The sequence below is a fragment of the Sander vitreus genome, chromosome 24 (genome assembly GCF_031162955.1).
Source record: "Sander vitreus isolate 19-12246 chromosome 24, sanVit1, whole genome shotgun sequence".
In the NCBI taxonomy this organism is placed as follows: domain Eukaryota; kingdom Metazoa; phylum Chordata; class Actinopteri; order Perciformes; family Percidae; genus Sander; species Sander vitreus.
The window spans coordinates 11,247,247-11,268,967 of record NC_135878.1 but is presented as its reverse complement, the minus strand read 5'-3'; the positions used below and the strand labels follow the sequence as shown (position 1 = coordinate 11,268,967).

At 41.0% G+C, this 21,721-nt stretch overlaps 1 protein-coding gene across 3 annotated transcripts in view; it reads right to left on the bottom strand.

Annotated features, from left to right (window-relative positions):
- The window catches only part of LOC144512721 (dystrophin-like), a 377,468-nt gene that overhangs the window by 116,815 nt on the left and 238,932 nt on the right, over positions 1-21,721 (bottom strand). For all 3 annotated transcript variants that reach the window (XM_078243603.1, XM_078243602.1, XM_078243604.1), the window contains 5 exons: positions 15,644-15,816; positions 15,400-15,556; positions 14,208-14,319; positions 12,239-12,507; positions 6,903-7,049 (listed from right to left, as the gene is read on the bottom strand). In XM_078243603.1, coding sequence (XP_078099729.1) covers positions 6,903-7,049; positions 12,239-12,507; positions 14,208-14,319; positions 15,400-15,556; positions 15,644-15,816 — 858 coding nt within the window. The remainder of the gene's footprint in view (positions 1-6,902; positions 7,050-12,238; positions 12,508-14,207; positions 14,320-15,399; positions 15,557-15,643; positions 15,817-21,721) is intronic.

The following is a 21,721-nucleotide window of genomic DNA, read 5'->3' as shown; positions in this document are numbered from 1 at the left end:
ATATTTCACAGAGAATAATGGGTGTGCAGAGATTTATGCAGAATGCAAATATGATAACATTTCATGTAAGTTCAATGTTAATTTTCTCGCAAACCATTTGTCACATTAATACTGGCGCTAATATCATTGGAAAGCTTAGATTCTGGTTGAGGTGGTTGTACTAGACTCAGGCCTCTGTCAGAGGGAGAGCAGGAGTGCGGTTGTGAAGAAGTTGGTAATTTCATGGCTCAGATTAACACTTTTACATGCACTATATCCGTGTCACATTCTCATTAGGGGCTGAGCCCCCCTAAAGGTCTGATCCTAGAATCGCCCCTACTGCTACTTCATACTCCACTACACCTCGGAGGGAAATGGTGTAATGTTTACTGCACTACATTTATCTGACAGCTTTTGCTTTATTGCTTCACGCTGGGCTTGTTTCTGCAACAGCTCATTGAGTATCGGATACAATTAAAACTATTGAGGAAATATTTTCCTTTGACATTGGTCCAGTATTAAACGAGATCGCTGCAGTCGGAAACGGCGAAACAAGCTACAATGTAAATTAATAGGACAATTGTCCAGCTTGTATTTACGTTCATAAAAGTGCTCGTTTTGCAACAGACAGGCTCAAATTAATATTTTAAGTGTCCAACAACATTATGGAAAGGATTTCTAAGGAGGTCGACTTTTCTGTTAAAGAAATGTATGTTTTAAACATAAAAAGTTAGCGAAATTGCGTTCGCTAAACCCACCAGACTTCATGTAAATAAACAGTAATTTTAGCATCGTAAAATATGGGCACATGTATGTTTAGGGTGCGCATTTGGTCAATGTTTTCTTTCTTTTATTCCAATTTCAGGTCTATCAGTCACAGTGAAAACCGGCCGGGGACAGGTCACCGAAACCGGGGACGTCTGGTCACCCTATATTTACCTGAATGTAACTTGCACTTGCACTTGTGACTTGGTAATACTAACAAAATGTAGTGTCCCACTTTACAATTGTAAAGGTTAACTAACATACACATTTTTAAAGCAGCTCAACACTAAACAATGGATCTCATGCTTTACAGCAACAGACACATTGCACGAGTACATTGGTCAGCTAAATGTAACAATGTAATTCTGTTCACAAATACATCCCCTTCTACTAAAAAAACCAATAAAGTCAGGGATGTCTCGGGGGAGGCTACTGTATGTGCGACACAAGGCATATGCTCGAACAGGAGTTGCCTGGACTGCAATCATAGACAGATAGATAGATAGATAAGACTTTATTGTCCACCTTGGTGGACATTTTGCATTCAGTGCCTCTACGGCATGGGGAACGAAGGACGAAGCAACTCAAACTCAGAGTTTAGTGGGTGTGAGGCATCCACAGATATCTCTCTGGCCTTCCTCAGTACCTCACAATCATGTTGCATGCATCAGTGGTCAGTGTGCTGACTTAATGTTCAATGTCCCACTGTCTGGCTACTTGCAGAAAGTGCTTGGCACACACGTTGGTGAAATGTCTATTCTTCATAATAGTCAAAACATGCGACCAAAGTTCCCACCGTGGGTCAAAATAATGTGCTGTGACCTCGAAGTAACTGTGATTACTGAGAGATATTTCCAGTGAGTGCAGCAGTGGATAGTAGCTAGATCGGCTCCGATATAAATTATATATATATATTAAAGCTAGCAAGATTTGAAAGTAGCATCTGCTCGGGGGACTCTCTAACCCCTCCCCCTGCCCTTTGGGGCTGCAACCCACACACAGACTTGCGCAATTTTACTTACTACAGACATGACTACGGCAGCGGGCGTCTGTACAGGATTACAGCAGCTACAGCTGACTGATCTTTTTGGCTCCTTTTTTAGAGCCCATGATTTATTTATTTCTGTTGGGCTGTACCAATGACCATTTCAAACAATATATAAATATTTTTTTTATATTGGTATTATTTACCAACTCTGCATTTAATACTTAAATGAAAATACAAATACTCACACAACGTTAGAGGATGTCATAGGCCAGAATGGCCCAAATGACTTCTGAACCAAACCTATGTTGATTATTTATTAGGCAAATATATCTCTATCACCATTTATCACACGATTTCTGCATAAACAATGCACATTTTTTTTTAAATCTTCTGCTTCCATTAAGCCTTTGTTATCTGTTGTATAATTCACATAAAAAGACAGCTGATGCAGGCGGGCTTTCAGTCCAGTACTAACACTTACAGCTAGAAGCATCCTGACCATCCTTGGAGGAGCCAATGTATGTCTATAATCACTAATGCTTCCTGACACAATGTTCAATGATCCAATGTTCCCAGGCAACACATGTAGCTCTGGCCAGCATGCAGAGCTTTGGTAAACACTGATTAGTGACATATTTCTGTTCCAGGAAGTACAAAAGTGAATCAGTGGAAGCTTAAAGGCGTCTCAACTTTCTTTGATAGAAGACTTGAGGCTGAGGGACTGAGATGGGTTATTACCCAGTCTGAGTTGACAGATTGGCTGACTAACCATCGAGCCTTTTATTCACAACCCAAATAAAGAAGGCCACTGATGAGACATTGTCAGGGGAGTGTACGTGTGTGTGTGTGATTCATGGCATGAGATGAACAACAGATGGAGATAAAGACATGACAGTGATGATCAGTCCTTTTTTGGGTGGGGGGGGGGCTTTGATGTGACATAAAACCAAATAATGAAATTACCTTTAAATCCACCTCACCCAATCCATTTCTGCCTGAGTTGCCTTTTCCTGTATCCACGGTAACCTGAGAACAGGATTGTTGAGGACGAATGTGTCAAAATTGTCCCCAAGCCAACCAATCAGCTTCAACCTTTTAAGCACAACAGAATACTGTGAACCAACTAAATTTTTCTTAATGTACACACACACACACACACACACACACACACACATTTCTATACCCTGCCATTAAAAGGGATGCCAAAATTCCTGGGCATACATCCTGCTCACAATGAACCACGTGCACCCAGACAATTTCAGTTAAAAATTGAAATCCCTGCCGCCTAGATGCAACTCCATCGGTCACAGATTTGTTTATTGGCATTTCTTTAAACCAATCACAATCGTCATGGGCGCCGTAATCGTCTGCACGTAGCCGCTGCAAAATAGCCTCGGAAGGAAATTGTTTTAGTGGAACATGTACATTCAAAAGTTTTAGTCGTGCGAGAGAAAACTCAGATTGGACAGATAGTCTAGCTAGCTGTCTCAATTTACCATGCCGAGATCTGAGGAGCAGTTCATAAATCCACCGAAGTTTAAAATTTGAACACAAAGAAAGCAGAAGGAAACATCGACTAAAAGACTAAAAAATATCAACAAAACGTATGCTGTTGTTTTTTCAAAGCCCCACTATCATTTTAAACCAATCACATCATTCATCCCGCCCGGCTGGTAATGACCAAGGTCGTGCGCAATTCGCATTTAAATCCATCCTTGTCCTACCCTGATCCAACCCACTTGGCGACCTGGGTAGATCGAGGAGGATTAACCCATTCAAACACACAGTCAACCTGGGTTTAACCCTGATTGAGCCATTGGTGTGAAAGGGGTATAACTGTCAGTTAGCAAGCTTGTTAGCTTGGTTGCTAACGTGACAATAAGTTCACAATATATCCTTTTTCATTGGCAAGTACATTTTACACATACAAGGAAGTATCCTCTGCATTTAACCTATGGAGCCAATTAGGAGCAGTGGGCAACCATAGTCCAGGGACCATCTCCAGTTGTAATGCCAGTACCTACGTCATGGGCAATGGCAGGATTCCTAGCATGCCTTTATGGTGGGAGTAGTCTCGCATTGCCAGACCAATCTCAACAGCGCTGTGGATTAAGGTCTTTCTCCTCCACACATACATTCCAGGATAGAAGACATAAAATGCTCTGGGTTTTTTGCATTTCTCTAAACCAATCACAATCGTCTAGGTGGAGCTAAGATCCAAATTTTCTTCAAAACTTGCCATTTTCACCATGTAGCTTGCTAGATTGAAGTTTGTTGTTGTTTCCCGAAGAGAACGGAGTTAGATAACGGCAACACACATTGCCGAAACATCCGGCGGTGCTGGCGATTATCCTGGAAGTGAACTGTCGTTGATCCAGACTATGGTGGGAGAAAACCGGAGAACCCAGAGGAAACCCAAGCAAACATGGGGAGAACATGCAAACTCCACACAGAAAGACCCCGCCCGGACCACAGTTTATTCAAAAATTATTTTTACACCATTAACTTCTGTCTCATAACCGTCTAAAAGCCAATACTCTTTTGTGGAGCAGTTTATACTCTGACAGAGGAGGTTAACTAAAAATAAATCATGGAACACAGCTAATGAAGCTTAGCGAAAGTTCAGGAATACTTCTATTCTTCTCATTCATTCATTCACTCTCTCTGTCTCTCAGATAACTATGGGCGTTCACTCCTTCAGTTAAACCAACCAGGTTTTTACCACGTTCTTCGTGAGCCAAATTATTTGATTATCAGTGCTGTCAAACTTTTAAACCATTCTTCTGCTGCTGCCAGTTGTCATTTCAGTGCAAAATCGATGTGCCCCTCCTCTACCACGTTCACCTTCAGTTCACATCACATCTAGCATCCAGGGTTCCTTCAATCATCAGAAACCCCGCTCCACATCACATCCATTTACAGTAGATATTCAGGCATTTCCCTTTATCCCTTTACCACCACCAGTGTCTGGATCTATCAGGGGGATACCCATTAAAATGGGATGACACGGCGGTGGGGTCTTGACTTTTTACATTTCTAATTTTATTGTGCACCATGTCAATAAATGTATTTTACTTTTAAATTAAGTCTCTCCTGATTAAAATAAGATATGATAGCTTCCCCCATTTTGGACTCAAAAGGTAAGCACTGTCAAATGAATTGATCAACAGCACAAATACACCAGTCAAGGTTCATCAAAGTTGAACTTGACAGAAAAAAAAAAAGTTTTACTTTGTCCCTGCTAGCGAATCCATTGAGTTATTGCAATTAGAATCATTGGTCATGACAAATAATCTGTGAACTGAAAATATGTATAATACAGAAAAGAGTAGTTTTAGCCTACTATTTGCATTTGATTAAAACATTTTATTGTATAATACACCCCTCTCCCGCTATCTGTCTACATCAACTACATGTTCGCACCTTTACTACAAGACAAAGGTGTGTGTGTGTGTGTGTGTGTGTGTGTGTGTGTGTGTGTGTGTGTGTGTGTGCAAGCATCTGGTCAGAGAGACTGGACGTCTGGTCTCTCGTCACTGTGGTGTCACCACTGCACCCATCTCGGCCCAGCACGCCACTGCATTAGTTGGTCTCTCTGGCAGCTGATTGGCTCTATCTGTCACCCCCTGTAATAATCACTGTCTGACTTCCAGCATGGCTGCCACTGGGTTTATTGAGACTGATGGTGGCACACTTTATGCTGCCTCTGATCACCAACTCATGGTGTGTGTGTCTGTGTTGTGTGTGTGTGTTTTGTCTTTATTACAGCTTTCCCACAAAGTAACACATACACACATATGCTAACAGGTACACACACTATTTTATTTATGTGTAAGCTTACCTGGTCGGGGTATCATTGGATAATCCGTAATTAATTTGTATTTTAAAAAAAAAGGAAAAAAAAGGAAAACAGAGCCCAATCCGCGACAGCGCGGGGCAAACGTCAGTGAATATTGCAACACGTGAGCTGCAAGGGCTGTAGAAAATTGTAATTGCAAATTTTCCAATTCATTGAATTAAAGGCCAAAATGTGTCTATGTTGATTTTAGCGCCACCTGATGGCCAATCTTCGCCACATACAGTACAGAGCCTCAGAGTGGCATGTCAAAAAATAATCTAGTCAAGTTTTGCAATGATAGCATTTACTTTGGCCGAGATATGCTAAAGTTTGTGTTTGTTCGCTAGCTACAAAATTCTATTTGTTTGTGTTTGTAATTTGCGCATATTTTAACGTATCAAAATTCTTTTGATAACTTTTGGTAGGTCCTTTTGGAGATGTGATGTGCAAAGTTTCGTGCAAATTCTTCGTGGAAATGTGCGTGGCCTACGCCATGTGATTCAGCATCATTCAAGGACCAAGTGGAAATAAGGTTTTAAATGTGCAATTTGTTACCTCAGCTCCATCTGGTGATGCTTTGTGTCAAGTTTATTCAATAGCCTAGGAGAAATTTGAAAAATAAGGTTAACGATAAATCGCAATTTTACTGTGATAAAAGTCTAGACGGAAATGGCCATGGCCTATATCACCAGATTAAACTCCATTTAGGGAACGCGTGGATACAAGGTTTTTAAATGTGCAATGTACGGTATGGGAGCTATAGGGCAAAACACGTTTTTCTGCTATAGCACCAACTAGTGGAAGTATGTCAATTTTTATGTCCGAGGTCCTTCCAGGGTTCTGGACCAGTCCTGAAAATTGCACTGTCCCACCATGCAAGGTTTAGGCTGTAGCAACACTTCTACCAACGGAAAAATGAAACGCGATTACAACAGGGTTCCCTGCACCCCTGGTACTGGGAACTGCGTTGCCTTGCATACGCAAGCTCCCAGCCCCATCAGGCTTGAACCCCTAATAACAGATATATTTTTTTTTTTCAGTGATCAACAACACAACTGATTTGTGACTGAATCCTGCACATCTTTCGCGATGACAAAATCTGGCTGCAGACAAACATAAAACAATAACAGCGGGTTTGTCTTTTCACTGTCATTAAATAAAGTGGAGATAATGCTGTGACAGCTGACTTAAACACCACATCTAGCTGAAGAGACTTGACAGATCCACAAAGTTGTGAAGACTTGCAGATGTACAATACATGTGCAGACTGCAGATATCTAGTGTTTACACACCTGAAAAAGTGTGTGTGTGTGTGTGTGTGTGTGTGTGTACCTGGAGCAGCCTCCAGCGGGTGTTGAGATCTTCAATGCGTTCCAGGTTGCTAGGCGATAGCTGGATGTCGGGTGGACCAAAAGTGGACGCCAACTGGTTCATGTGTATTACGTCATCCTTAATCGGAGCAATCTCTTCCTGGAACTCCTGCAACATACACACACACACACACACACACACACACACACACACACACACACACACGCATAAGCGCTCGACCACACGCATACACAATAAATTCTCAGGTCATTTGTATTATGCTGCATTGTTTACAGTGGTAAGATGACAGATGGTAAACACAGACAGGTTGTAAGTAGCCCTTGGTTCAGTTGTTTCTCACCTCAACTTCTGCAACAGATGCATCCATCATGTAAACCCCACTTGTTCTGCTTGTTTAATGCTTGTTGATGTATAGAAAACACTAACAGGCTTTAGTAGAATAAATGCAACATTGCTACCATTGTAACATTACTGGTTGATAGATGCAAGCTGGGCTAACTGTTCTATGTCTTCCACTTCAGCTATGATGTATGCCGATTAAGGAAAAGATATGACTGTTACATCTGGCTTTCAAAGTGCTGTAGAACCAATCAATCATTATCAATTTATTCTTTTGGACCTTGGTTCATTTACTACAATTAGGAATGTCATTGAGAAGACCTCCAGAACCTGTACCCAATGGTACCTTGTTTCAGTGGCTTACTTTCTCTCTACTGACAAAAAATGTTTTTTTCAGTTTATAACATTTTACACATTAAACACATTATATTATATTGCAGGGAGGGTTGTCTGCTTGGATTTTTGAATAGTGTAACCACACTTTTCTCAGCTAGTTAGCTAAACTTCAAGCATGCATTAAAGATATAAAATCATGGATGACCTACACTTTTCTGATGTTAAACTTGTGTTGACAAGTTTAACTGAAGTTATTGTGCTGGGCCCTAAACACCTCCAAACTTCATTATCTAAAGATATAGCTACTCTGGATGGCATTGCCCTGGCCTCCAGTACAACTGTCAGAAAGTTATTTTTTATCAGGATATATCCTTTAACGCCCACTTAAAACAAACCTCAAGAACAGCCTCTTTTCACCTTCGTAACATTGCCAAAATTAGGCACATCCTAACGATGCTAAAAAACTAGTCCATGCATTTGTTACTTCCAGGCTGGACTATTGTAAATCCTTACTATCAGGTTGCTCAAATAAGTCCCTTAAGACTCTCCAGCTGATCCAGAATGCTGCAGCGCGAGTTCTGACAAGAACTAAAAAAAGAGATCATATTTCTCCTGTATTAGCTTCCGCATTGGCTTCCTGTAAAATCCAGGATTGAATTTAAAATCCTTCTCCTGACCTACAAAGCTCTAAATGGTCAAGCACCATCATATCTTGAAGAGCTCATATGTACCTTATTGTCCCACTAGAGCACTGCGCTCCCAGAATGCAGAGTTACTTGTGGTTACTAGAGTCTCTAAAAGTAGAATGGGAGCCAGAGCCTTCAGCTATCAGGTTCCTCTACTGTGGAACCAGCTCCCAGTCTGGGTTCGGGAGGCAGACACCGTCACCACGTTTAAGAGTAAACTTAAAACTCTCCTCTTTGATAAAGCTTATAGGTAGGGAGTGAGGAGTTGCAGAGTTCGCCTAGACCGGCGGGGGAGGGTGTGCAGCTACAGACACAGCACCCCTTCTCTTCTATGCTTCTCTTCATAGTCGTCAGATTCATCTACCAACCTTATAGAACTGGCTCAGGTTTGCTTTGCACCAGCTCTTAATTATGCTATTATGGTGTTAGTCTGCCAGGGGACTTCCAATGTCACACTGAGCTTCTCTCTCCTCTCTCTTTCCATCTGTGTGCATCCATGTCCCACAAATACTTGTTACTAATTTAGCTCTGGGGAGCTTATTCCCCAGAGTCCTTATGTTTTTTTCGCCCAGCCGATTTCCTTGGGTTAGGGTGGCACCTAAATCATGGTTACAGCTGTCGCTGTGGTCCTGCTCCGCACCCTGCTATGCCCTACTACTATTTCTAGTCATAGTTCCATTATCTTTATTGTGACTATTATTGCCACTGTTCATCACCACCCCAACAGGCACCGTCAGACACCACCTACCAAGAGCCTGGGTCTGTCAGAGGTTTTTCCCTAAAAGGAAGTTTTCCTCACCACCCGCGGTTTCTCCCTAAAAGTAAATTATAGATTATATCTGTAAAGTGTCTTGAGATAACTCTTGTTATGATTTGATACTATAGCTAAAATTGAATTGAATTGCCCTGACTCACTGTGACTTAAAGAAGCAGAAGTGATGTACAGAAGCTGTCTCAACCACTCTGCTGTATTTTACACTATGACGATTAAAATGTAAACAATTTATTGATCAATAGAAAATGTATTAAAAATAGAAACCATTACACTTTACAAGGTATTGAATTTATAACATGTGGTAGGGCTTGGTCTGGATTGTCTTGGCGTCATTTATGTATGTTTGGCTGTCTGTCATTCAAATATCTTGAGAACTGTTCATCCAGGTGTATTGCTGGGTACCCAATGACGTGCCATGTCAAAGTTTGGAATCGCAACACGTTCAATATTAATAATAAACTTTGAATAACAGCGGGGGCTTCAGGGCTCTGCAGGCGGACTGATTCTTCAACCTGGCTGTCTTCTACGGTTTTAACTTTGCTGCATGGGAGCAGGCAGTCAAAAAATTAATAAACTAATGGAGTCAACGAATTAAGTTGAAAAGAAGATTAAAGCAGCTCAGTGATTCGTTACTGAACAGGAGACATGTCGGTAGCGCTGCCGAGAAATCCACAGCCTCACCTCACCGGTCGAGTTGAGCTGAGTGGAGTGGGTATCTTCGTGATACTACAAAAGGGGGTCCTGGTGAAGAAATTGTCTCTCTCACCAAATCTGCAGAGGGTTAACTGCCCTGTTTTCCAAGGAAAGGAGGACGTCACGTCTCCTACAGTTGACTCTGAACAGGGCTCCGAATCCAGCTGCCGGAGGGAGTTTTCTGTTTCGTTAAATCATGGGCCCGTGTTTTTAACCTGCTTTCTGTTCATCACGGAAGGATCCGCCGAACAAACTAAGTGAACTACACATCCAGAAGTAAGGCTTTAAAGTGTTCTGGGCAGATGTTAGAACAGGGTGTGTATTATTAATGAGTAATATGCTATTGTTGTTATTTGTGTTACCATTAATGTGATTTGATTAATAACGGTGCTATTGCTGCACGCTTTGATTATTAATCTGTTTGGCTGTGAATGTATCTCTGATCCAGATATTGTTGAAACTGTGTGAACTGTAGCTTTTACTCCCCGCCGTGGGAAGTTTAATTACTGTACAAGTAGAGCCATAATCCTGCCTTCCGTTGGTCAACTATGGCGGTGATATAGCCAAAAGACGTTATATCATCCCTGTGGAACGGCTGAGGGTGTGATTATCGTTACCACAGAGTCAGCTGTGCGCTCGCAGAAAGGAGCGGGGAAAATAACCCTCTCTCGTTAAACAAAACCTCAGATTCAGAAGAAGCTAAGTTAGTAAATGCATTAATGCGACATGAATGCACACAGATGGAAGAAGAGAGGGGCTCAGTGTGTCATAGGAAGTCCCCTGGCAGTCTAAACCCATAGATGGTCCAAGGCAAACCTGAGCCAGCCTTAAAAGATTTATCAAAGAGGAGAGTTAAGTATCTTAGAGTGAAGGGGAAGAGTAGATAAAGGTCTATAGTTAGCTAAAACCTCTGAATTGAATGTTTTTTTTAAATTTAATTTGCAGCAGTACTACTTTCCACCTCAACTGTTACTAATGCGCCATGGAGGGCACTGCTTTACCAAATGACATGAGGCTTCTAAGAGACCATCAGACAGAAGCATGAGTACTGATAAACCCCTGTTGTGTGGTGCCAGACGTGTATGCATGGTCAGAATCAGCAGTGTATTCAGATCTTTTAGTAAAATTAACAGTAAGCAAAATGAACAATACTACATTGCAAAAATACAGTTTCAAGTAAAAGTCCTGAAATCATTCTCAAAAGTACAAAATTATCAGCATCAAAATATACTTAAAGTACTAAAAGTAAAAGTACTCAATATGCAGATTTGCCTACTTCAGAATAATATATATAATATTACTGAATTATAATTAGTGATGCATTATTGTGTTATTTACTTTAATGTGGTAGCTGATAAAGGTGGGGCTTAAAGGTGCTCTAAGCGATGTCACACATTTTTTAGGCTACAACATTTTTTGTCACATACAGCAAACATCTCCTCATTATCCGCGAGCTGCCTGTCCCCTGAACACACTGTAAAAAAACGCGGTCTCTGTAGACAGCCCAGGCTCCACAAACACCAACAAAAACAAACTGTGCCAACCTGCAACACGAAACATAACAAACAGTCTTCCAGCGTTCCAGTCAATAACTGACAAGAAGGATTTGGGGGTGGAGGTTGGGATGTTAGTGTGTGGAAGCACGGAAGGGAGGGAGAGGGGACGGGATGAGGAGAAGAAAGGGGCGAGCTAGCCTCGTTTTGTTTGAAAATACTTTGAATGTCATCAAGAAGTGCCGTCACCCAACATCGCTTAGAGCACCTTTAATTATTTTATATACTGCTAGGTAGCTTGATCTATAATTATACATCATTATTTATTAGTTAATTATATTTTATATTAATCTTAATCTGTAAAGTAACTAGAGCTGTCAAATAAAGTGCAAAGAAATGTAAAGAGTACACTATTTGCTTCTGAGATATAGTGGAGTAGAAGAACAAAGTAGCATAAAATAGAAATACTCAAGTAAAGTACAAGTACCTCAAAATTGTAAATTGCTGTACTTGAGTAAATGTACTTAGTTACATTGCACCACTGGTCAGAATTTTTACGGGTGCAGGCGGGAGTAGAATACACACGCAGATAAAGAAAAAGATATCAGAGATGTAGCAAATTCAAACATTTCAAGCCAAATAGCTAGCTGTTGGCAAATGACGTGTATACTTTAGCATAGCTATGGGACGCAACTATGTCATGGCATGTATTGCTTAGGACCCAAGGAAGCACAGTTTTAAGTGTGAAGTTGTTTTTTATAAGCAGTTCTCGAGAAAGCTGCAAGCAATCAAACTATTCCGAACAGGCACGTTTTCAACGGGCACTGCACTAGTTCCTTTAATTGTAAAAAACATGAAATACCACTAAGATAAAGAAAACGTCACCAGTCTTCATCAACCATGATCTCATTTGCTTAGAGTAAATAAACCAAGGGGCAAAAACTACTCTCACAATAATATAGTATTTTGATGGTACATTCTGCTGAATTTAAAGTGAGTGTCACTCAATCAGACCTTGACTCTGTCGATATGCTCTGGCAGGGAGTCAATCAGCAGGTCACCAACAGGTTCCCACGCCTCCTTTACCATCTCTGCCTGCCTCAGCTGTCCGTCCAGCAGGTCCTCCGCCTCCTGGAGCTCCATAAGCCGATCCTGAGCCAGTTCCAACCTCCTCTGCCAGTCGTCCGAGTCGGCATTGAGCCTATCCCACTTGGTCACCACGTCATCCGCTTCTTTGCGTAAGACTCGCCCAACGTTCTGGGCACGCTCCTCTGGGCTGATATCTGAGGGTTGTGCAAAGAAGAAGTCTTGAAAAATGTCTTAAGCAGTGAAAAAGACATCTGGTGACAATAAAAGCAGCTAACTGTATCCTCACAGGCTGTCACACAATTCACAAATCTAAAATCCCTTAGTTCTCCAACCATATATTACATCTAATATTTAAATAATGCCTGTGGAAAATAATAAAAAAAAAAAAAAATTGTGTCTTCATCAGGGGTTGATGCATAGACTGTATAAGTAAAGCCAAAACATCTTGATGGCTGGCTGCAGTATAGGTCATAAATTCCACCCACTCCATGTTAGCGAATGGGACATGGACCAAACAAAAAAATCGTTCGTTCTGTTATTGTCCATTGAATGTCTACACCTGTGCAAAGTTTTAACTCTGTTTAAGACGTGGATTTGAGTTTAAAACCTGTTACCTCTTTTAAAGCAACCAAAACACAAGCATTAGCTGTGACAATAAAGACCACTTATATGTCAAACCACTCAGGCTGAATTTAAACCAAGCAAAATGTCAAATACTCGTACTGTTTCAATTCAGCTTTTTAGACGTCCCCAACTGCTGCTGATTTGAAGGTCAAATCATAGAGACAGAATGTCTTTCTAAGAGGAAGTAAGTGCTCGTTTCCCTCGGTGCGGCAGTGTTTAGCAGCTGGAGTTCACCCTTTCTTCCTGTGTTCTCCGAATGTGTTTAAGTTGGCAGTTGAATGGGTTTAATGGGCCACAGTTAAAGTTCAGCTGTTTTCTAGGGGACTGGTAACCACGCTGCTGCCATGATGTAGAAGGTGCTGCAGGAAAGTGTGCATTAACCCCAATGTGTGGTTGTTACCAGGCTGTACCCAGGGGCCAAAGTTCACTGTGTGAGTCAAAGATTGAAAGGAAAAGGAGCATTAGGTCCGTGCAGGAAACAGGTCTGTTAAATTGACCTAATATTTGCCTTTTATGTAGTGTTAAAGCTGATCACGGTGCTGCTCTAGTAGAAAAGGTCCCTAATTAAAGGGTAGCTTCGGTACTTTTCAACCCTATGTTCCCATGCATTTGTATCTGAATGAATAATATGAACAAAAATCTTTAAAATTGGTCCAGTATTGAGCGAGAACGCTTTCACCGGGAGCCAACATCCATGGTGTGTAGTGACCATTTTTGCGGGGATGACTACTGACAGCCAAAGAGGAGCAGACAGAGCAGAGGTAAGCTAATGCTATTAGCTAAAGTTACTGTGTTGACCTGGCATCAATAAGTTACACACGAAATCATGGATAACGGCAACTTATCTATTTTTCCATAATGTAGTCAGACATCTCTACTAACAAGCTGAGCCTGTCAGTGGCAAAAACAAGCACGTTAAGTTGGCGTACATTGACAGTGTGCATTTTCCCTATAGGTTTACATTGCAGCCCAGTTTGCGGCTGCCGGTTAAAGCGTTCTTGCTCAATACTAGACTAATTTCAAAGATGTTTGTTCGCATTAATCACTTACACACAAATGCATGGGAAAATAGGGTCCAGGTTGAAAATGCTGCAAAAGAGCTTATGCTGCTTAAAACACTAACATTCTTAGTCCATTCATCCAACATAAAACATCAAAGCAAGTCTGAAGTACTGAAGGGGGACAATCTTAACCCCTGTAAGAAAAATGGAGGAGAGCCATTATGCAGAATTGTCAGAAATTATTAAATTTTTGGAAACGTGTGTGTTACCTCTCTGCTCAGGTGATGGTGTGTCTCGGGGCAGCACAGATAGAAAGACTCCCACATCGTCCAGAGCCTTTGTCACAACTGGCTCTTTAGCTCTCAAGTCCCTCCTGAAGCACTTTGAAAACACACACAAATACACGTACACACAACTTACTTTATTTGCATTTTATCTGTGTCACTAACTAGAAAAAATAAAAAAGGTTTGTGACATGTTGAATGTTTTGCCTTTATTGAAAGTAGGTCCATGTAGATATTATGATGGTCATTTATGCATTGTTAGTTCCCTGTGGTATTTTAATTTGGGTCCCAAAATAAGATAGTGTTGAGCCCCTGCTGCAGAGACACATAAGACATATATACTGTGTATGGTTAGAAAAATGCACAAACACCACTGCCATCGTTAGATATGGCAGATGATATCGTTAGATTCAAATGTCTGTGTATCTGAATGTATCTTTGAACTAAAACATGTCTACATTTTTTATGTAATGCTTTGACTAAAAGCCTTTTTCTAATGCATATCTGCAATAACTCACCATTTTGCAGACTCATTGTAGTTTTATACATGAAATAAACAAATCATTCAATCCAATCATTTTGCTTTTTTGTATAAAATGGGGTTTTCATTTAACCCTTTACAACTATACTTTCCATTTAATCTGAGCCTTTGATTTGCAAAATGTTAGCCATTAAGACACAAAGTCTTCCTCGAACATAAATGGCCACTTTTGCGATGAAACCACAAAACCTTTTATTATGAAAGTATCAAACAATACAAAAAAGTATTGCAAGTTCACGTGATCTTACGTTGAGCTTTGCTCTTCTTGGTAATAGTTTGGTTAACTGTGGAAGGTCAGACAATCAAGTGTCTGTGTTTAGTAGACCCCTGGTCTGAAGACGACATGCTTTAATTTCATTGCTGACCAGTAACTAGAAGCCAGATTTAGCTTTTAAAAAAATGACTCATTTTGGTAGAGATAATGTTCAGTTACTAATAATTAAAAACATCTACTTATATACACTTGTAGAACAGAAAGCAAGTACACATGCTTTGTATTTTCAGCCCAATTTCACAAACACCTCTAAAACAACTCCAGAATCAGCATCAGAATGTAAATTTTTTTTTTAGCAAAAATGCTAAATGACAAGCAGTGTGTCTGTCTGTGTCCCACATAGTGTGTTTGTTTCCTCCTACTCGGTGTGTGTCCAGCTGTGCCTGCACGGCGGGGACGTCCCCCCCTACAGGCGGCTCCTTTTCGAGCTGTTGACTTTTGACTCTCAGCCAGTTCAACAGTTCCTGCAGCGACATATGGAGCCTCTTCCACGAGGCCATCTCTGAGTCCAGGTGGGCCCTTGAAACACAAACACAGGCTTTCTTGTTTCTTGTGCTTTATATAAACATCATGATTTTACAGAACTGAGCTACAGCCTCCCCTCACCTCATGCTAAGCGTCTTGTTGCGCAGGTCGTTCCAGCGGTGGCTCATGTTGTCCAAACGTCTCTGGAGCAGGGAACCGTCCTCTGAGTCCCTCAGTGAGGTCACAATTCTCTGCCCGTTGTCATCTAGAGAGTGATACAGTTCTGTGTGGCTGTCAATCTCTGCCTGGAGTTCCTGGTAACACAAACACGCACGCACATGCACGCGCACGCACACACACACACACACACACACACACACACACACACACACACACACACACATTAAGAGTCAGTGGGGAAAAGCAAGAGCAGTAAATTCTGTTGGAGCACACACTTCATTTTCTTGGTAATACCAGCCATCTTTCAGGAATTTACTTTTTCGCTGCTCGAGTGCTCAGTAATGGGATCAGGATCAGAGAGAGTGACTACTCTCAAGAGCAGCAACCACCAGGATTGAACCATAATGCAGGGCGTAATGTACTGTGGATGGAACCTTTTGTAGCACTGAAATGTCAAGATGTGTTATTCTGCCTGTAATCAATTGGTTATTATAGGGTTAGTTACTCGCAAAGAAATTGAGAAACACAGCCAGTGAAGTGATCCTGACTGGTGCTGGCTAATGCCATAATGCTAACACACGCTAACTGCTAACGTTACCGGAGGAGCGGGCGGGCCTCGGCTGTTTACAATTTCGGCAACAACCACCATATGACAGAAACTGCAAGTTTGACTTTCTCATAATGGAAACATGCAATTTAAGTCTGGCAAAACAACCGTGTAGCCTAATTACCTTCTCTACAGATTGCTCTGCAATGTATGGTATGTTATGTTATGGAATATTCTTGTGGCTACCATTGCCAGTTTTACAGTTATGAAATGTTGAATGTAAGATGATTCCCCCTTTGTTACAAACTGACATGCAACCATAATGTGTAATAAACAGTATAGACAAGCTGCTTTTGGTAAATTATTTTGTAGATACAATGCAACAACACATTTTTCATCTACACATACACTTAGACAAAGTTTTCATCTTTATGGAAGAAAGGGTATGTGTTTATTTTTTATTGTTAACAGCCACTGTCACACTAAATTCTTGCTCTTGGGGGGAAATGTTGGGTCTCTGTAAATTATAGAATGTGGTCTGTAAAGTGTCCTGAGATAACTTCTGTTGTGATTTGACACTATAAATACAATTGAATTGGATAGTTAGGCTGGCAGTCACTGATCCCCAACTGCAAAAGCTTTGGCTTCTACTATCAGCCATAGATATATATACGTATATATCTACAAGTATGACAGTCAACATTGCCAGCATCTAGCTAACATTGACGTCGTGGGACCTTGTGTTCTCAACCTGGCAAGCCACATGAGCTTCAAGTCTGGGGAGGAGGGGCCAGGGGGGAGAGGACTTGTTCCAATATTTTGAATTTGGACTGCAGTACCCATTTTAAAAGCTAGCTGTCAGTATTATGTACAGCTCCTTTAAAGATGCTGGATGAGGAATCCCCACAACATGGCAACCCTAAGTTCTTACTTGTTCTTATACAACTTCTGGCCGTTCCCAATCGATATTTCCATGACCGGACACTGCATGCAAGAGTTTGGCTGACTTCCTGTTGCCAGTAGGTGGCGCTATGACTATAACTCAATATTGTGTAGGGGGCGCTATTGAGCCAATTTACCATAATCAAGCCTGAAACCCATGTGAATAACTTCAGTCCTGGACAAACATCATGTATGAAAGATTTAAGGCAGATCTGACAATACATGTTTGAGTTACAACAACTTTCTCTTTCATGATGTAACATTGAAGTTCGACAGGCCGCAAAGGGGACGCTATTTGACAAAAAAACACAATGTTCAAATTGAAGGATCATCAAGGGCTTTCCTGAACACTTTTGAGGTGGATTTGGTAAACCCATTAGATAGAGGACATCAAAGTGTAACGCCTGTAACTTCCTTTTGTCAGTAGGGGGCGCTATGCTTATATCTCAATATTGATACATGTATCAATGTACATGTCTTCAGGCCAGGACCCTTATAAAGCTATGAGCAGGCATAGGCAGATGGGACAATGTACAGTCTAGTTTCAAACTAGTTCCTGTTTGGCGAGGGAACATCAAAATTTGCCGCCCTGCTTTGCCCACATTGTATGATAAAGAAGGAAAAGCTTTGCAATTAATCTTCCTCAAGGTCTTTCGATTATACTGACCAATTTTGAAGTCAATCGGGTTAAATCTGTAGGAGGACATTAAGTTTAATACATCTTGACGTCCTGTCGAGTTTAGAGTATGGCTCCAAGAGGCTTTTTTGTAAGTATGGATATGATACATATGCAAACTAAATCTCAAATGTCTAGGTCAAACCCACTGCAGGGGCTACTTCTTTGAAGTTTTGTAGGGGGCACTATTGAGCCAATTTACCATAATCAAACCTGAGACCCTTGTGATTCACTTCAGGACTGGACTAACATGTATGAAAGATTTGGGGCAGATAGGACGATGTATGTTCGAGTTACAACATTTTTCTCTTTCATGATGTAACATCGAAGTTTGCCGTGCCGTCACGGTGACGCCCTCAGACAAAAAATCACAATCTTCAAATTTAAGCATCATCAAGGCTTTCCTGAACACGTCAGAGGTAGATCTGGTAAACCCATTAGGTAGAGGACATCAAAGTGTAACAATTGTAACTTCCTGTTGCCAGTAGGGGGTGCTATGATTATAACTCAATATTGACATGTAGATGTCTTCAAGCCAGGACCCTTATGGCGTTTTTCCACTACATGGTAAACGGCTCGACTCAGCTCGACTCTACTCGCCTTTTTTGGTTTTCCATTATGAAAAAAAGTACCTGGTACCTGCCAACAGGTACTTTTTTTAGTATCACCTCCGTCGAGGTTCCAAGCGAGCTGAGGCAATACCAAAAGGTGACGTGAAAACCTGCAGACTACTGATTGCTCGTAGCGAATCATCACTAATCACTGCGTCATCATTGCTAGCGGTGTTTTTTTGCTGCCTCCATCTTCTTTTGAAACAAAATTTGTCTTCTGGCTGTGGAAACAGCCAAATGCCGAGAATCAAAAACAACACACGTTCGACGTTCTGTGTGTGTGTGTGTCACGTTAGGTTGCGGTGTCGCTATGACGACCAGCTACGCTCGCCTCACGCATGAGGCGGTACTAAATCTGCAATGGAAAAAGGACGAGGCGAGTCGAGCGGGTACCATGTAGTGGAAAAATGCCATTATACAGCCTGAGCAGTAGATTGGACAATGTAGGTCTAGTTACTAACCACTTCCTGTTTCATGGCGAAACATGAAAAATCAACACCATGCCCCGCCCCCACTGTTTGGCGTTTGGTAAAAAGCTTAGCAATTTAGCTTCGCTAAGGTCTTTAGATTATAGACTATAGATAGATAGATAGATAGACCCTTTATTGTCATTATACGTGCATAATAATAATACATATGCCTACCAAATGTCACACCTCTACGTGAAAGTTAAAGGAGGGGGCTTTAACTTTGAAAACTGATAGGGGCGCTACTGAGCCAATTTGCCAAGCCCAAGTCTGAGACCCATATCAGATCGCAATTTTTACTAAGTCTGATATGCGTACCAATTTCCGTGCGTTTTTGAGTAGCCCAAGCTTCTCAAAACTGCGTTCAAACGCATATAATAATAATAATAATCAAAAGAAAGGAAAAAAAGAGGAAAAAACATTTGAATTTCAATAGGGCCTTCGCTCCTGACCATGTTGGAGCTCAGGCCCTAATGAAAGAAGAAAGAAAGAAGAAACACTTGAATTTCAAAAGGGCCTTCGCCTACCGACGTTGTCGGTGCTTGGACCCTAATAATACTACCCGAGGGGGAAAATGGGTCATTGCAACAAAGAATAGGACACAGACAAGAATAGAACAAATAGAAAGCACTGAAGACAGGGGAAGTGGAGTGTAGTATAATACGGGCTAATGTATTAAATGTAGTTCTAGAAAGGTTTTTCTTTGATCCAAATGTTCCCTGATCCATTTGAATCAATCCCAGCCCTACAGTATACCTTCATATGAACTTAAACTTTGATGTCTTTATTTTATATTGATAGTTTTCACATTTAATTTCATTAATGCCTTTTTTTTTAAATCTGTATTGAAAACATTTCCCTACTTGCTTTTCAGTTGGAGCAGAATCAGGCTTACTTTTAGACTTTTAGTTTATATATAAACAATATATACATAATGTATAATGTAATGTAATGTAATATAAACAATGTGACAAGTTCCTTTGTTGGTGTACAAAACTAGTGGATTTATACCAAAAATCCCAAAACATGTCAAACAACTTCAAATCTTGTGTAGTAACGTTTAAATTCTTACAATTTATAAACAACTTTTACTAACACTCAATAATTAGCTTGATTTTATAAGTCAAAAAAGTTTTTGTAATAAGCTGACACATTCTTCCAAAAATGAAATACCTGAATTTAGGATTACAATGCTTATTTGCAAAAGAACAGTGCTTAATTTTCTTTCCCAACCTGAACATGGTAGACCTTCCTGCGCAGCATCCTCAAAACTTTACTTTGGAATCCCAAAACTAGACGTCAAAAAGAAGAAGAATAAAAAGAAGACACATCATCTTCTGCTTCTTCTAGTCCCTCAAGATCAGCTCCCAACGTGCCTTCATAAAAATGTCCTCTGTTAAAATGTGTGTGTGACAAAGAGACATTTTGAGATAAAGAGGAAGGGAGGAAGAGTTAGTTAGTTAGCCATAAAAGGGAGACAGAGTTGGAGGGTGTGAGTCAGAGTGAGTTTGAACAGCAGAGGGGGTGAGAAAGAGGGAGAAGGAGGAGAGTGGCAGATAGAACTTTAAAGGATGATAAAACGATGAGTGTGCTCATTTTCCAATTAAACGTTATCTGCGTGCATTGTTGTTTCCAGTGAGTGTGTGCGCTGCCTGAATGCTACGCTGTGTTGCCGTCCGCCAATATAATTGGACACAGAAGACTATCTCAACTCTGCATACAGTGCTGCTGTTGTACTGACAGAGCTGTGAGTGAGTGAGTGAGTGTTTGTGTGTGTGTGTGTGTGTGTGTGTGTGTGTGTGTGTGTGTGTGTGTGTGTGTGTGTGTGTGTGTGTGTGTGTGTGTGTGTGAAAAATGAGTGTGTATCTGAAAATGAATTTCCAAAATGCTGCATGTGTGCTTGGGTGTTTCCTTCACAGTATGTACGTTGTGTGTGTGTGTGTATGTGTGTGTGTGTGTGTGTGTGTGTGTGTGTGTGTGTGTGTGTGTGTATGCGGTGCATCATGCACAAGCCACCAGAAAGTGTGTGTGGGTGCAGGGTGAGGGCGGAGGGTGAAAATATGTTCTCTCGCAGAACAGAGCCTTCCCTTCAACACCCACAATGCATTAGGAGGATTTTGCATTTGTCTGCCAGGCACCGACTGGCCAATGAGATGTCTCTATGCTGCCATGTCAGCATTCCTGTCATACCAGCCGGGGCAGAGAGTCAAGGAAGAGAGTCCTAAAGACCTAGGTCACAAACTGGAAATGTACTGGATGTCTGATAGATCTCACATGATAAAATGTTGCAATCATTAACATTTTAATTTTCTTGATCACTGCTGTGGACAGAAGTATGACATATTTCTGTTGGTGAACTTTGAGTTTCTGTAGGTGATGCCGTTTTCTTTGTCTGTTCAATATCAGTGCTGATCTACCAAATTCTTCTACTTCTGTTCCAAATGAATCATTATTCCTGCAGCCACAAACATAAAATGGATCCCTTGCTTTGTTAAAGATCGACATAACATCTGGTAAAAACTGTCTGTTCTAAAAGCTGTCATGGATAGGGCATGAGGTTGAATGGCAATAGCTTTAAAAGAGTGGTAAACAAATACTGTTATATACTTCCAATTAATCGCTTGTAAAATTGGTCTACTCAAGATATGGACATAGATAGCACTATCTAGTCAGTGTAACTATACATGTTGCAGGGAGAAATTGTATGCTGTCCTTTGGAAAATCATTCCTATAGTGCCCTCCAGCAAAAGGTCAATAATTCCAAATAAGAAATAGATTCCCACTGTGTTACAATGC